This window comes from Marmota marmota, unplaced genomic scaffold (assembly GCF_001458135.2).
Source record: "Marmota marmota marmota unplaced genomic scaffold, marMar, whole genome shotgun sequence".
Lineage (NCBI taxonomy): Eukaryota > Metazoa > Chordata > Mammalia > Rodentia > Sciuridae > Marmota > Marmota marmota.
The window spans coordinates 43,004,637-43,019,092 of NW_026000005.1; the positions used below are offsets into that span (position 1 = coordinate 43,004,637).

Here is a 14,456-nt window from a genome sequence, read left to right on the forward strand (position 1 = left end):
TATGGAATTCCAACTCTAAATACTTGAGAAGTTAAGCCTGAAACATTTTCTTACATGGCAAAAATAACATTATCACAGCCAAAAAATTAATGACAATTCCTAATATCATCTTATGCTCATTCCATACTTGGACCTGTAATGTTCTTCACAGTTGGTTTGTCCACATCAAGTTCCATGCCAAGATCACAGATTGCAACTAGTGGATATTTCTCTTAAATTTTAAAAAATCTGAAACAGTCCCCTATGTATGACAGTGACCTGCTGAAGAGAAAAGCTGAGATCCTCTCTTGTCTATTATTATTATTTATTTATTTATTTATTTATTTTTTGCAATACTAGGGATTGAACCTGGGGCCTCCCACATGCTTAGGCAAGGGTTCTACCACTGAGCCACATCTCCAGTCCCTTTTTTAAAAAAAAAAAATTATTTTGAGGCAGGGTTTTGCTAAGTTTCCCAGGCTGGTCTCAAACTTGCCATCCTGCTGCCTCAGCCTCCTGAGTAGCTGGGATTTGCAAATGCATGCTACTGTGCCCTGCTTGGGGTCTTCCTAAATAGACCATTCAGCATCTGATTCTTGACGGAGGTTCCCTATGGTTTGAAGTGAGGTGCTCACGTACTCAACCACCACATGTCACTCATCCACAGCTCTGGAACCGGATTGCCATGAGCACACCATGTTTCCACTGGGGACCTTTCGTTAGTTGGCTTATTTTCTTGGCAATTTAGTGAGAATAAAATGACACTCAGACACTTTAAAGGACATTTCTTTGGTTACAAGAGTATGACTATTTGCTCATGTGTTTATTCATGATATAGGACTTTAATTCATGTTTGCAGGTTGAAACAATCGTCTGTGCTGAAAACCAATGGCCAAATCTGTAGACAAGCTCAGCTCTGTACTCACAAACCCATGGGGGTGTAATCTTTATGTACTACTGTAGGAGTAACTTTCGGTTTGCAGCTAGCCGCTATAAGCAGCTCAGAGTGCTTGAAAAACCTACAGGAACTCCTGCAGGATGGGGTTCTCTGCTCTAGCAAGCCCTCTGAGAAACCACATCCTTAGTGACTGAGGTCAGCATTGCCAGGGAACCGAGAGGCAAGGGCCTCAGGACATGATTCCCACAACTCATAAGGCCCCCTCTCATAGGGACAAAGAGCCTACCAATCTGCCTTCCACCGAGTAACAATATTTAGAGCTTCCTCATAGTGCGGTTACATTAATCATAAGATGATTGGCTTCTAGATGTTGTATAAGCTGCTTTGCTTGTGTATGATTGGAGGATTCGCCCTACCCAAGCCCAATATCAGTTGTACTCATTTCCACAATAAATGAGCTTGCTTGGAGGTCGGCTGAGGCCTGCCACCTGCCTGCTCTCACCAGCTCTGTGTCCCCCACACCCGCTGCAACTGAGGTAACCGAGTGACCTACAGCAGCATCTGGCACCCAAAGTCTGCTCCCAGCTGCGCACCTTGGGGCTGGTCACCCCGTTGACCTCGGGTAGGGACCCCTTCCCTGTTCCGTGTGCTGACGGTTCCTTTAAGGTGAACAAGGAACCCCTCTCTTACCCCCTTTCCTTGTCCTTGTAGAGCCTTGGCTCCTGAGTTGAGGCATCCTCTGCCATAAAGGTTGGCATCACCTATGGCTCTTCCTTCCCCTTGGTTCACCTGGTAAATTCACATAAGGGATTGATCCTCCCAGAAATCGGAACCTCGATTTTCTCTATTGCTCTGGAGACACCATATGGACATACGGCCTTGACCTAGCAAGTCAAGGAAGTCCCCACTAATCACAAGACATTGGATCCTAAACACACTCTTGTTTGTCCTATCTAGGGGCTTCCAGGTCTGAATCATCCCCTTGGGCTCCTGTTGTGGGTATCTTGATCCTTATGGGTGGTTGTCTTAGTGTGACTTTGTTCATATTTGAGAGACTCCAGGAGGCCTCTAATAGGTCCACTAACCAATCATGAGCAACCTTCCCCCTGTACAATGAGTCCCACAACTAGCAGCTCTGAAAGCGCTGCTTTCTCAGCGTGGACTTAAAGTGAAACCAAAAGACCCTGATCACTTCTGGCAGAAAGCTGTCTTTTTAGCACCCTGGATTGGCCTCGAAAACATATGGATGAGAGTCTTACACTCTGCAAGGAAAAAGGAGGTCCATGAGGGACACATTCCCCCTGCCTCTTTCATACCGATCCTTCTAGCCATCATTGCCAGCCTTCAAGGCTCTTCAGCAGAAGATACCATTCAAAAGCATAATGACTCTTTGGAGGACAAAATAAGGACTCTCCAGACCTCTGCCTCCAGTGTCATTGATTCAGATGAGGATAATGACTCAAGAGAGGATGACCCTGATGTTTCACAGTGTCCTGTGGCAACCTCTCTTCCCTTGTCCACCTCCCTTGCTCCGAAATATCCATGGAAAGAATTACACTCCTGCGCCAAGGAGAGACACCCTTTAAGGCCCCCGACCCCTTATCAACCCCCATATTCCCCTTGTAACCCCTTTTCTGCCTACCCAGTGAATCTTGGTTGCGATGCAGAAAATAGACCCTGGGTGCCTACTCCTTTACCAGATCTAGCATTACTGAGTCTGGGCCTGACTCTCCTTACTTTGAGGAGGTGTTAAAGCAATGGTCAGCCCAATTACAAACATCTTTTGATTGGATGAACTTTCTTAACTAGTTAAGAAGTTAAGGAATGCTTAACTCGTCCACAATATTTAGTGTGAAAAGCTTCCTTCAAGGAGAAGGCAGAACAAATGGCGAGGAACAACCTCTCCTATGCATTGCCATCACTTTAGACACGTTGATTGGTCGTGGTACCTTTGTGAGCCCTCAAGAAAAATCCAGAATTGGAAATGTCATTTACTTTGACCAAGTTAAAGATATTGCCCTGAAGAGTCTTAAAAACATCATACCTCCAAAATATGAACTCTTCAGAAACCTGATCCAGAGTCCCCATGAGTGGTTTCCTGACTTTTTTGTCCCAAGTCATTGAAGCAGTTGAGAAGCTTATCCAACCTGGCCCTGTTCAAGATTCGCTAATCAAACAGTTGGCATGGGAGGGGGCTACAAACGAAACTAGGACTGCAATTGCCTCCGTCCGCAGTGAATCCCTCTTTAAGTGGATCTCTGCTACTAAAGAAGTAGCCCCTTCCTCGGGGCCCATTCAGGCTTTAACAGCTGCTATCAACAGCTACTAATAGACAAGAACAATGGACCTTCCCAACGGAGATCCATCCCATTTGCTGGGGCTGTAATCAGCCAGGCCACATTAAACGGTACTGTTCTAAGAATGGCAGCCACCCTGGCCCCAAGACACCTTGCCCTAGATGCAAAAAGGGTTATCACTGGGCAAAGGACTGCAAACTCTAGCCTTTAAATTCCCCCTCGGGGCAACCCTCAGCCCTACCAATAAGAGGGAACAGATGCCTGCAAATTTGCTGTACGCCACCCATTTTGGACACCAAACCCAGAATGACCATTATGCTTGACGATATTCCTGTTAAAGGCATAGTAGACACAGGGCCTGATGTTTCCATCAAAGATTCGAATACAGCATCCAAGATGAAGAAGTGGAAGACATAGCCCAGTCCCAGTATACAGGGCATTGGTGGGCTCCAGGCCACTAGGAAAGTTATCTCTTCTGTCATGTGGCAGGACATGGATGGAGAGAAGGGTGCCTTTCATCCCTTGATTGCAGAAGTCCCTATCACCTTATGGGATAGGGACATCCTGGAGGACATGGATGCTATCATAACCAATGATGACAAAGCCTTATATGATGAAATAATGATACGTGATAAGACAGGGCTATCGGGAAGATGGGTGCCCCTCCAATTCTAAAGGCCACTGTTCCCGTGACTACTAAACCTGATCCCATCCCCCTGGAATGGGACACCACAGATCACATCTGGGTGGAACAGTAGCCTATACTAGAACCCAAATTAACAATTCTTAAGCAACTAGTTCAGGAACAAATAGATCTTGGGTATATTGAACTCTCCAGCAGCTCACACGATACGCCTATCTTTGTAATTCCCAAGAAAAATGGGAAACATAGACGACTTCAAGATTTGAGGCCGATTACAAACATATGAAAAAGACAGGTACATTTCAATCAGGTATTCTTCATCTAGCCAGCATCCTGAGCAATTATCTTATTGTTGCTATAGACCTCAAGGATTGCTTCTTTTCCATCCCTATAGCAAACCAGGACCAGACCCCTTTTCGCTTTCACGGTATGGGAACCTAACACCATGATACCCGCCCAGAGATATCACTGGGCAGTCCTCCCACAAGGAATGAAAAATAGCACCCCCTCCCATATGTCAGCTCTTTATCTCTCATGCGACCAGGCCCCTTATACAGCATTGCCTGGTCATACATTATATGGATGACATTTTGCTTGCTCACGCAGATTCTGACAAATTGCACATTTGCCTTAAGAAGCTGATGGACCATCTCCAAATACTAGGCCTTTGCATAGCCACTGACAAAGTACAACATTCTGCCCCGTATGAGTTTTTGGGCTACAAGATTGCTGCAAAAATACAACCTCTTAGGCCTACTCTGACTATTAGGCCTCAGTACTCACTTAATGAGCTACAACAGTTATGTGCCAGATTAACTGGCTCAAGCCTTTCCTTTGTTTACCTCCTGATGCACTCATCCCTCTATTTGATTTGCTAAAAAAAAAAAAGGGAGATGATCCTTCCTCAAAGATAAAGCTAACCCCTCAAGCAGAGATGACTGTTCAAATGATCAATGACAGCCTCTCAAGGTTACAGACCCATAGATATGACCAGTCAAAACCCCCACTGGGGATGATATTAATAATTTCGGGAGCACCACTCAGTGTTATTTGGCAGGCCCACGGACCCCTATATTGGATGCCTCTGGCCTGGAGTGAATGTCACAAAATCACAGGTAAATTAGAAAGTAAACTTCTGGTAGGGTTAAAGGTAAGAGATTACTGTAACAAGATTTTTCACATAGAGCCAGACACCTTGGTGTTGCCATTAACACACACAGAGGTCTCAACACTCCTGCAGAATAATACTCTGTTTCAGACTTTACTGTCTGACTTCCCTGGACAGATTGATAATCACCTCCCCCTTGAGAGGATGCTCCAAACCTTATAAATCTTGGAGATTACAACTCCTAAGCATGCATTCTCTACATCCCAGCCCATACCATCAGCACTATGTGTGTTCACTGACGCAAACACACACACTTTTGGTGTTACTCTGAAAATTCCCAATGAATAGGACATCTTCCATGTAGAGCACCACTCAGAGTCAGTACAGTTGGGAGAACTTAGAGCAATAATAAAGGCACTCCTTATGAGCATAGATACTCCCATTAACATCTTTTCAGACAGCAAATACTCTGTTCAGGTAGCAAAAGCAATTCCCTGTGCAGTTTTTAGACCCACAGGTAAGCCTATTGACCAAGCTCTTCAGACATTCCAGGACCTCACAGAAAACAGGAAACATCCACGGCTCATCTCATATGTAAGATCCCATGCTGGGCTGCCTGGATTAATTGCCACAGGCAACACTCAAGTTGATAAACTTATTTCCTGCAACACAATATCTTTAGACATACTGGAGCAAGCAGGCATACTCCACATTAAGTTACACATGTCTGCAAGTAATTTGAAGGCCTTGTTTCCTGACCTTACTATGACACAATGTAACATTTGGTTCAAGTTTGCAAAAATTGTGCTCCTCTGGCGCCACTTGGTCCACTGCAGCCACAGGGAGTAAACCCCGGAGGCCTCTCTCCTACTAAACTTTGGCAAATGGATGTCACTCACATCCCCTCCTTTGGTAAACTTAAGTATGTCCATGTTAAATTGAGCCTGGAAGAAAGAAAGAGACCACCACGACATCCCCACTGGAGGGCACACAAGATAACCTGGGTGATATCAAAGCCCTAACAAATCAAGCTCTGACCATGTCACCTGCTGGAGACCAGAGCCCTGGTACCCTCTTCTTGCTTATGTGTGTAATTGTAACTTGCAACTCACAGGTAAGTGCACAACAGGTAAGTATGGAAAAGGAAGGGCCTCTGTCTGACAGCCTGATAACTCAAGGCTCTATGCTGACCTGTCCGATCAAAATGGGCACATTTCAAAGATGACCCATGGAGGGAGAACTACTGTGCAGATAGCTGTTACTCAAGGACGGCTGTCTGTGGGACAGTTCTCTTCTCATGGATGGCCTCTGGCACCACCTAGAGGCAAAAACCCTCCAGTGAGCAAAATACTCAATGCCACTGCAAATAAAAAACCATGAGAGCAATCCACACTCATATAATCATGATCATGATCATGTTCTCTCTCAAATATTGCAGAATACTTCCCAAGGACAAAATTCAGAAGGACAACAGGAGCCCCCCAGACCGACATCACCATAAGGCTCATGGTCCTCACAGCCACAATTGCAACTGCCGCTCTCGCTGCTCTCCTGCACCTAGCCAGAAGGACCACACCCAACCAGGTGGAAACTACTTATGCTGTTGCTGGGACTTTAACTGGACTTTCCTTTTCTCATGCATCAATGAGGACAAGGACTCACTAGATGCTATTATGCATCATTCTGTCAATCATCCCGCAAATACACACGTGGTGGGTGGGGGCTCCACTCACCTGTTGGTTTGGATGATAACGTATTGCCTTTCTTGTTCGATACTAATGTTTCTTCTCGATGCCCTGTAACCTCTGACCCAATAGCACAGCACCCTTGGAATTTGTCACCCTCAGTTAGCCATACATGGGCCTTTACCATTTTTAATAATGTTTCTGATGCAGAGAGGTTATGTAAATCCACAATTTGCCTTCACAATGATACTCTTTGGGAGCCGGGGATGGGAGGCATTACAGGTTATCGGCCACTCTCCTTAGAGGGAGAAGCAAAAGTAGTCTCTATCATGCCCTCTAATGCTAGAGACTCACGTTCTTGGCCACAACCCGTCCTGCAGCGATGTGCTTGGAAGGAATTTTAAAATACCAGTGAAGGTATACCCCTAAAAGCTATATCTTGGAGAGATTACCTCTCCCTTTCCCGGCCCTGTTTCCCTTCTGATGAGCTTATCAGTTGGTTCAAGCCCTACTTAAGAGGTGGATGGGAAATGAAATTTTCAGCAAATACAAATACAGTAATTTTCAAAAATCATAGAAATTGGGTAACAAATGCTCAAAATACAAAAGAAAGACAGGAGTTTTTTTTGCAATTAGGCAGACAATTGTTATGTGTTGCTTACAAATGTATAGATGTCATTCCTATTGTCACCATGGATGCCATTTGGTTTAATGGCTCTTTCAATAATCCCTCAGCTACCCATGCTACTCCGAGACCATGTATGTGTTAAGCCACCCTTCTTCTTTGTAACTTCCACTTAAAATCACAAAAATGGTTGCCTTAATTGTGATAATTCCCATTGTGAGTTAACCAATTGTTGGAACTTCTCCATCAAGACAGCAGCGCTAATGAGAACACCCCTCATGTTATGGTTCCCAATGGAGGATGACTCCTCCATTCAAGAGGTTCACTTTACAAAAGATATTTCCCTTTCCAGAGTTAGGCGAGATTTGGAGATTACTGCTGCCATCATAGCTGCCTCCCTCGCTGCGGTGACAGCAGCTACCGCCCTTGATATAGCTTTGACCCAGTCCACAACAAATGCTGCAACCATTAATCAGGTAGTGCAGCGCTCCATCAAAGCCCTGACCCCGGAGTGACTAAACCTGCACTTGCAAGGAGGTATCTTAATGTTACAACAACAGATTGACCATATTGATGAAAAAATTGATATGCTTCAATTGAATGTTAGGGTACCCTGTAGTCTTCAGTTTCTGTGTATTTGTCAAACCCCTGTCTTGGCAAAAAATGTAACAGAAGCTCAACTTGAAGTAGTAGATAGACTTAAGGGACCTTGGGATATGGTTTTTAGAAATTTCACTATGATGCTGCATTCCCAGATTCTCAGTCTAAATGAAACCAGAGCAAATCTAAGTCTTAACCCCTCAATTCTACAGCAGCTATGGGATAAATTGTCAGCTTTAATTGACTCCGCTAACTGGATCCTTGCTGTCATTGTCATTGCTCTTCTTGTTCTAATGTATGTTCTTTTAAGATGCTTCCAAAAAAGGCTCAACAAAGTAGAAACTAAGAAAGCTATGATAGTATATGCATATAAGGAAAGTCAAAAGGAGAGTAAGGAGTCTCCTTCAGCTGTGTGGATGGCAGCTATGGATCGGATCTAAGTAAATACTAAGGGCCAGTTATGAGGGATTAGGTCCTGAGTCTTGTCACAGTTCTCCTTTTCGTCTGTCTCTCTGCTTTGCCCCAATACAACTTCCTTTTTCTTATCCGATTACTGTTTGCTGGTTCTATGGCCTCTCTCTCTCCTTTCTGAACACAGCCTCTCTCGCCCAGTGCTGTGGGCTGAGCCCTCCCTGGAGAAGAAACCTGAGTTTCCCAAAACCTGTGACCAGAGCCGGGGCCCCGCCAGCAGGCGAGGGGATCCTAAGGCAGATGCTGGCGGCCACAGGGGCATTAGTTACCAAGGAGTCAGAGAACTAACCCTCTCGGAGGCAATGCCTCGCACACTCCACATCACCCTGTTTGGCCCCGGAGGATGGCCAGTTAGTCAAAGACGGGTAAGATTCCTCAAGGAGGAACAACCTAAGACAGGCATAGTCGCAGAGGGGCCATCAGGAGAGAACTTGGGAGCCAACAGAGGTGAGGCACAGATCCTCACCCCCGCAGCTGGGCAAGGGCCTGAGCCTTCACCCCTTCTGAGGGAGGTCTCCTGCCCCCATGGCTGCTTTGCTCCCCACGCCCAGCTCAGATCGGGACCCAAGTAACAGAGACCTAGCCAACAGCAGCTGCCCACTCGCCACAGCAGGACCACAAGGAAGGGGCAGCTGCAGGAAAGGGCTGGGTTTGGATGTTGTTCTTGTTTCCCCTTCTCTTTCTTACGCCTCTTTACCTGTACTTCTGTCCGTTTTTCTTCCCTTTATCTTTCCTTTTCTTCTCTTATCATGATTCTCCTTTGGCTACAAATTTAATAAAAAGGGAGGAAATGTAGGAGTAACTCTCGGTTTGCAGCTAGCAGCTACAAGCAGCTCAGAGTGCTTGAAAAACCTATAGGAAACCCACGTGCAGGATGGGCGCTCTGCTCTAGTGAGCCCTCTGAAAAACCACATCCTCAGTGACTGAGGTCAGCATTCCCAGGGGTCCAAGAGGCAAGGCCTCAGGGCATGATTCCCACAACTCATAAGGCCCCCTCTCATAGGGACAAAGAACCTACCAATCTGCCTTCCACCATGTAACAATATTTAGAGCTTCCTCATAATGCGGTTACATTAATCATAAGATGATTGGCTTCTAGATGTTGTATAAGCTGCTTTGCTTGTGTAAGATTGAAGGATGCACCCTACCCGAGCCCAATATCAGCTGCACTCATTTCTGCAATAAATGAACTTGCTGGAGGTCGGCTGAGGTTGCCACCTGCCTGCTCTCATCAGCTCCCAGTGTCTGTGTTTTGACTCCGCATCCTCCACACCCGCTGCATCTGAGGTAGCTGAGTGACTCACAGCAACATACTAGGACACATCAAACCAGCCTGTGCCTGTACATACTCCCTGATGGAATTTAACATCTATCAGCCCCACTCTTTGTTGTCTTATTTATCCCAAGAACATTCCTGCAGGAAAAGTATGGCAGCCCTGTTGTCAGCTCCAGATGAAAAAGAAGCCATCTGAGACTTTGGGGTGTGTTAAGAAGAGTATCTGAGAATCTGTTCTGTGTCTCCTCTCTGAATTAAAGGGACAGGGGACGATCAACCTAACCATCACTCCAGGACACACTGCACATCTGTGTCTTCTTGTTAAGCTCATTCAAATCCAAGCAAGCTTTGCCCAAGCGTATTTAGGAAAGCTTTCTGATGGTGAATAACACAGAACGTTAAAATCCTAAGCTGAAGTCACTGCATGTAAGAAAGGGAACACTTTACAGGGCAGTAATCACAGGACACCAGGCCAAGTAGGCTAGCACAAATATCCTGCAAAAGTCCAAGTGTGAAATAACTCAGAATCATGATTTTTTACTTAAAATACTAGGTAATATCAAAGGCCTCCAGTTTGGACTACTTTGCGCTTATAAAATGGTATATCTGCCTGGTTTACCGTCAAAGTACCAATGAGCATGGAAAAATCTCCTCACGTTTGTCTGGCCTGTTGGTGAAGATAACTGCTCTTTACAACTGTGCAGTCATCTTTAGTCTCCAAACTTATTTCAAAGTATCTTATTTGATCCTCAGAACAATCTTGTAATATGTGCAGGCCCCGTTGAAGAAATTGAGCATAGAAGACAACGGACTCATCCAAAGCTACCGCAGTGAGGGTAGAGACAGACCTCGGCTCAGAAGCTTCTTTGGCATCATTATGAACCCCCACAATGCTGACTGCAAAACTGTTTTCCTCACCAACTATATATTTAAGTCATACATTTCAGTTAAAATATTGTGCTATCTAAATGCACATGTTTGTGTAAGAGTAAAAGACTCATATGAAAGGGAAAGAAAGGATTGTGGGACAGGAAGGTTTTGTCACCAAATAGCTTTTTTTTTCCTTTTAAAGTTCAATTTGTTATAAAAACAAAGAAAATAAAATTTTCTGTAATAGTTCAGCTTAGACATAGCTTCTGTTATATGAACTAAGGCATGGCTGTCGGTAGGGGGAACTTTAAAGTAATGTACAAATTTATTAATATAAAATATTTTAATTTAAAGGGGCCCATGTAAATACAAACCTGGTCTTTTCTGTTGTGGGGGTGTGTACTGGGGATTGAACTCAGGGGCACTCAACCACTGAGCCATGTCCCCAGCCCTATTTTGTATTTTATTTAGAAACAGGGTCTCACTGAGTTGCTTAGTGCCTCATTTTTGCTGAGGCTGGCTTTGAACTCATGATCCTCCTGCCTCAGCCTCCCAAGCTGCTGGTATTACAGGTGTGTACCGTTGTGCCTGGCTTAAACCTGGTTTTTAATCTCACCACTGTCAGCTGAATGCTCTTGGAAAAAAGCTATTTGAGTAATCATCTGTGGATAAACATTTCTTCTATCCATGAAGTGGGTGTTCCTGTGCATGCATCTTTGTAAACTTTTCTGATTGCTGAATTAAGATAAATTCTGAGGAGTAGAATTCCTAAATCAAATAGGGCATTTTTTGTTTGTTTGTTTTTGGTACTGGGAATTGAACCCAGGGGCACTTTCCCAGCAACCTCTACACCCCTAGACCTTTTTTTAAAGTTTTTATTTTGAGACAGCGTCTTGCTAAATTCTCGGGGCTGGCTTCAGCCTCCCGCCTCAGCTTCCCAAGTTCCTGGGATAACAGGTATGTGCCACCATGCTCACAAACGGCATGCGTATTTTAAAGATTGATGTATGCTCCCATAGGATCCAGAAAGGAAGTAGAAATTTATACTCAACATTTTCTGAAAGGTAAACATATAAGTAGAAAGCAAGGTAACAAAATATCCTAAGACAAATTCCCCCTCTGGGGGTTCTATTCTATTGGCTTGAATGCAAATGCTCCTCCCCTTCCTTATAAGAGGTGGAGCTATGCAAAGCACTACTTCCCCTCTGCTACAGGTCACTCCTGTAGCTGGCAGGGTCCTCAAAGGAGGGCAGGGGCTCACTGGTTCATCACACTTCCTTCTGAGGGATTCCACATAACTTGTGAGTGATAATAAAGTATCATTGTTTGAATGGTTTAGAGCTCTTGTTGGCTATGAGGTTTGGTATTTGTTCGGTTTGGACTGATTTTTCATAAATTGTAGTAGATTCATTGATAGCTCCACAATGGTGTGCTTCCCTTGCATTCTTGTATGCCGTTCTCAGTAGGAGACCGAGGTCTGTGCGCAGCACCTGTGGCCCTGTTAAACTGCAGAGGTTGAAAATGGTGCCAATTTTAATTGCTTGCAATATTCACCTTTGACTTTTGTCAAAATATAGGCATGCCTGGGGGAGTGTATTGTTATGTCAACGTCAATGGTCACATGAGCATGATAGAATACAGAATCTGTGGAGTGTGATCCTTTCGTCCACCAGGCCAGAGGTGCCAGGGCAGCATTACACACAATCCTTCTGCTATGTATCTTAATGGGCAAAGGGGAAAGAAAATACTGATACAATCATTGCCAGCTTGAAGGATAAAAGTAATGGTTTTATTTTTCAAACTAAGGTACTTTTTCTTATTTTAATAAGAAAAAAAATGCAGCTATACCTTGACATCCAGGGCTGCCTGGGTCACCCTTAGGACCAGGTGGGCCACGCTGGCTGGCAGGCTCACCTTTGCTTCCTGTGAGTGATAAAGTACGCGAACATTAAGAAAATTAAATTTAGTTTCACACAAGTGACTTAATAAACTTCATGTTTGTCTTTATAAACTACATTCAAAGTTTCCAGGATAAGATTATTTTAAAAACTATATTTTTTCCAAAAAACAGACGCGTGATTTCATAGTTCATAATGATCATAAGAAACCATAATATTGAGAAGTTTGAATTCTTAGCCACCCCCCCCCCCCCAATTTTCAAACTTAGGTTTCTTTTTAAGAAATTACTCGGGCATGGTGTGATTCTGTGATTATGTTTTAGAAACAAATGCAGAGATCGTCACTGCTTCGGATGCGGCAATCACATTTCCAGCTCTCTTACAAGGAAGCTCAGCTCAGTGTCCTTATAAAACATAATATTACAAAGGCGTGCTTTATTGAAGACTTCACAAGAGATGCACACCCAAAGGCCACTGTGGACAGTGCCTCCTGTATTCATCTCTGCTGGTCTAATTCCAGGTACAAAGACTTACATTATAGCTGGGAACCAGTTTAAGTGAGGGACTCAAAGTGGAGTGGGAGGGGAGGGCCAGACAATAGGAGGGGTTATGAGAGAATAAGGAAAGTAGTTAGTACCTGCCCACTAATACTCTCTTCTAAGAGAGCCCACTCAGGCCTTGTGGCAATGATGCTTGCACCTGACCCCACTCTTAATCATGGTTAATTGCTCAAGGGGTTGGGATCTGGTGTATGACACTCAGCCAGTCTTTCCTTGAGAAGCTGGAATTAAAAACTAAGGATTTGGGATCCTGGACTACTGGGGCAGAAACTCAGAGGATTATCATGAATTGTTCAATGTAGAACATGCTGGAGTACAATCCAACCATATCCAGAAAGGCCCAAAAAAGATACTAAATAGGTGGTGATGAAACCAGTTGGTAGAGAGATAAGTTAAAGAACTAGACCATGGAGGAAAAAAAGCAAAACCCCATGCATTGCCTAAGGGCCTGAGCATTCCAGTCTGACAGAACTGTCTCCTGTTGGTGGGTTGTTGAGATAGCTTTTTCTTTTTAGATTCATGTCACTTCACCTCCTTGCAAACATGGTCTAACACAGGTACAAAAGAAGTAAGAAGAGGTAGCTATGTACTGTGAAGGAGACAAAGGGACTATCTACACTCATCAGTGAGCACAGGAGGAACGATTTCTGAATGCTGAAGGCTTAAACCATCAAAATCAAATTTAAAATGTCCCTATTTGTGATCATTTCTGGAAAAGAGATCAAATTGCTTTCACTGAATAAGCATGCACAGTTCATGTTTTCTTACAGTAATTATCATTTATAAAGAGTCTCACATGTCTTATCAGATTTGAGAAGATCTTAGGTGGCTCATTGATTAGTATTTCAAATTTAAAGTTTTTTTTTAATTTTAATTTGTATTGGAGGAGGAAAGGGAATAAAAAGGACTGTAGGAGTAATTGAATATAACTTTCCTAGCCTTGTATTGAACACACAACAAGGATTACTCAGCATCATATACAACCATAAGAATTGGATCCTAATTAGAATAAGTTACTCCAGGTATGTATGATATGCCAGAATCCATTCTACTGTCAAGTATATCTAAAAAAGAACAAATAAAATAAAAAACTTAGAAAGTATATTAAAGTAATATATATTTGCATGTCAGACCTATGAATTCACACAGTGAGGTTAAGGCTAAGGTTTAAAAGATGAACCATGTTAAAATAGATTTAAAGAAATATATTAACTTACTGATGATATACCCATAGTGAAACTGTTAAAGCTTTTACACAAACATTGTAATTTAAGATATCCTGATTTTTGTTTATTTGTTGTTTTGTCCTAACAAAGGGTAAATGAAACATCTCTTTTTCTGAGGGTATTTTTTCCACCATTTTTAAACTTTCAATTTCACTTTCCCCCAATACCTGATGAAGGTGCAATGTCAGTTGTGTTTACCAGGCAACATTAGTTTTGGCACAAGATAAACTGAGACCTGTGAGGCCAAATCCAGTCTGCTACTTTATTTATTTTGTAGATAGATTTTTATTGGGATATAACCATACCCCCTTGTTCACATA

The 14,456-nt window shown here is 43.5% G+C and overlaps 1 protein-coding gene across 12 annotated transcripts in view; it reads right to left on the reverse strand.

Annotated features, from left to right (window-relative positions):
- The window catches only part of Col4a4 (collagen type IV alpha 4 chain), a 147,630-nt gene that overhangs the window by 46,641 nt on the left and 86,533 nt on the right, over nt 1–14,456 (reverse strand). For all 12 annotated transcript variants that reach the window (XR_007349514.1, XR_007349513.1, XM_048808630.1 and 9 more), the window contains one exon: nt 12,301–12,375. Coding sequence is in view for 10 of the 12 variants with exons in the window: in XM_048808630.1 (XP_048664587.1) it covers nt 12,301–12,375 (75 nt within the window). In the remaining 2 variants the exon portion in view is untranslated. The remainder of the gene's footprint in view (nt 1–12,300; nt 12,376–14,456) is intronic.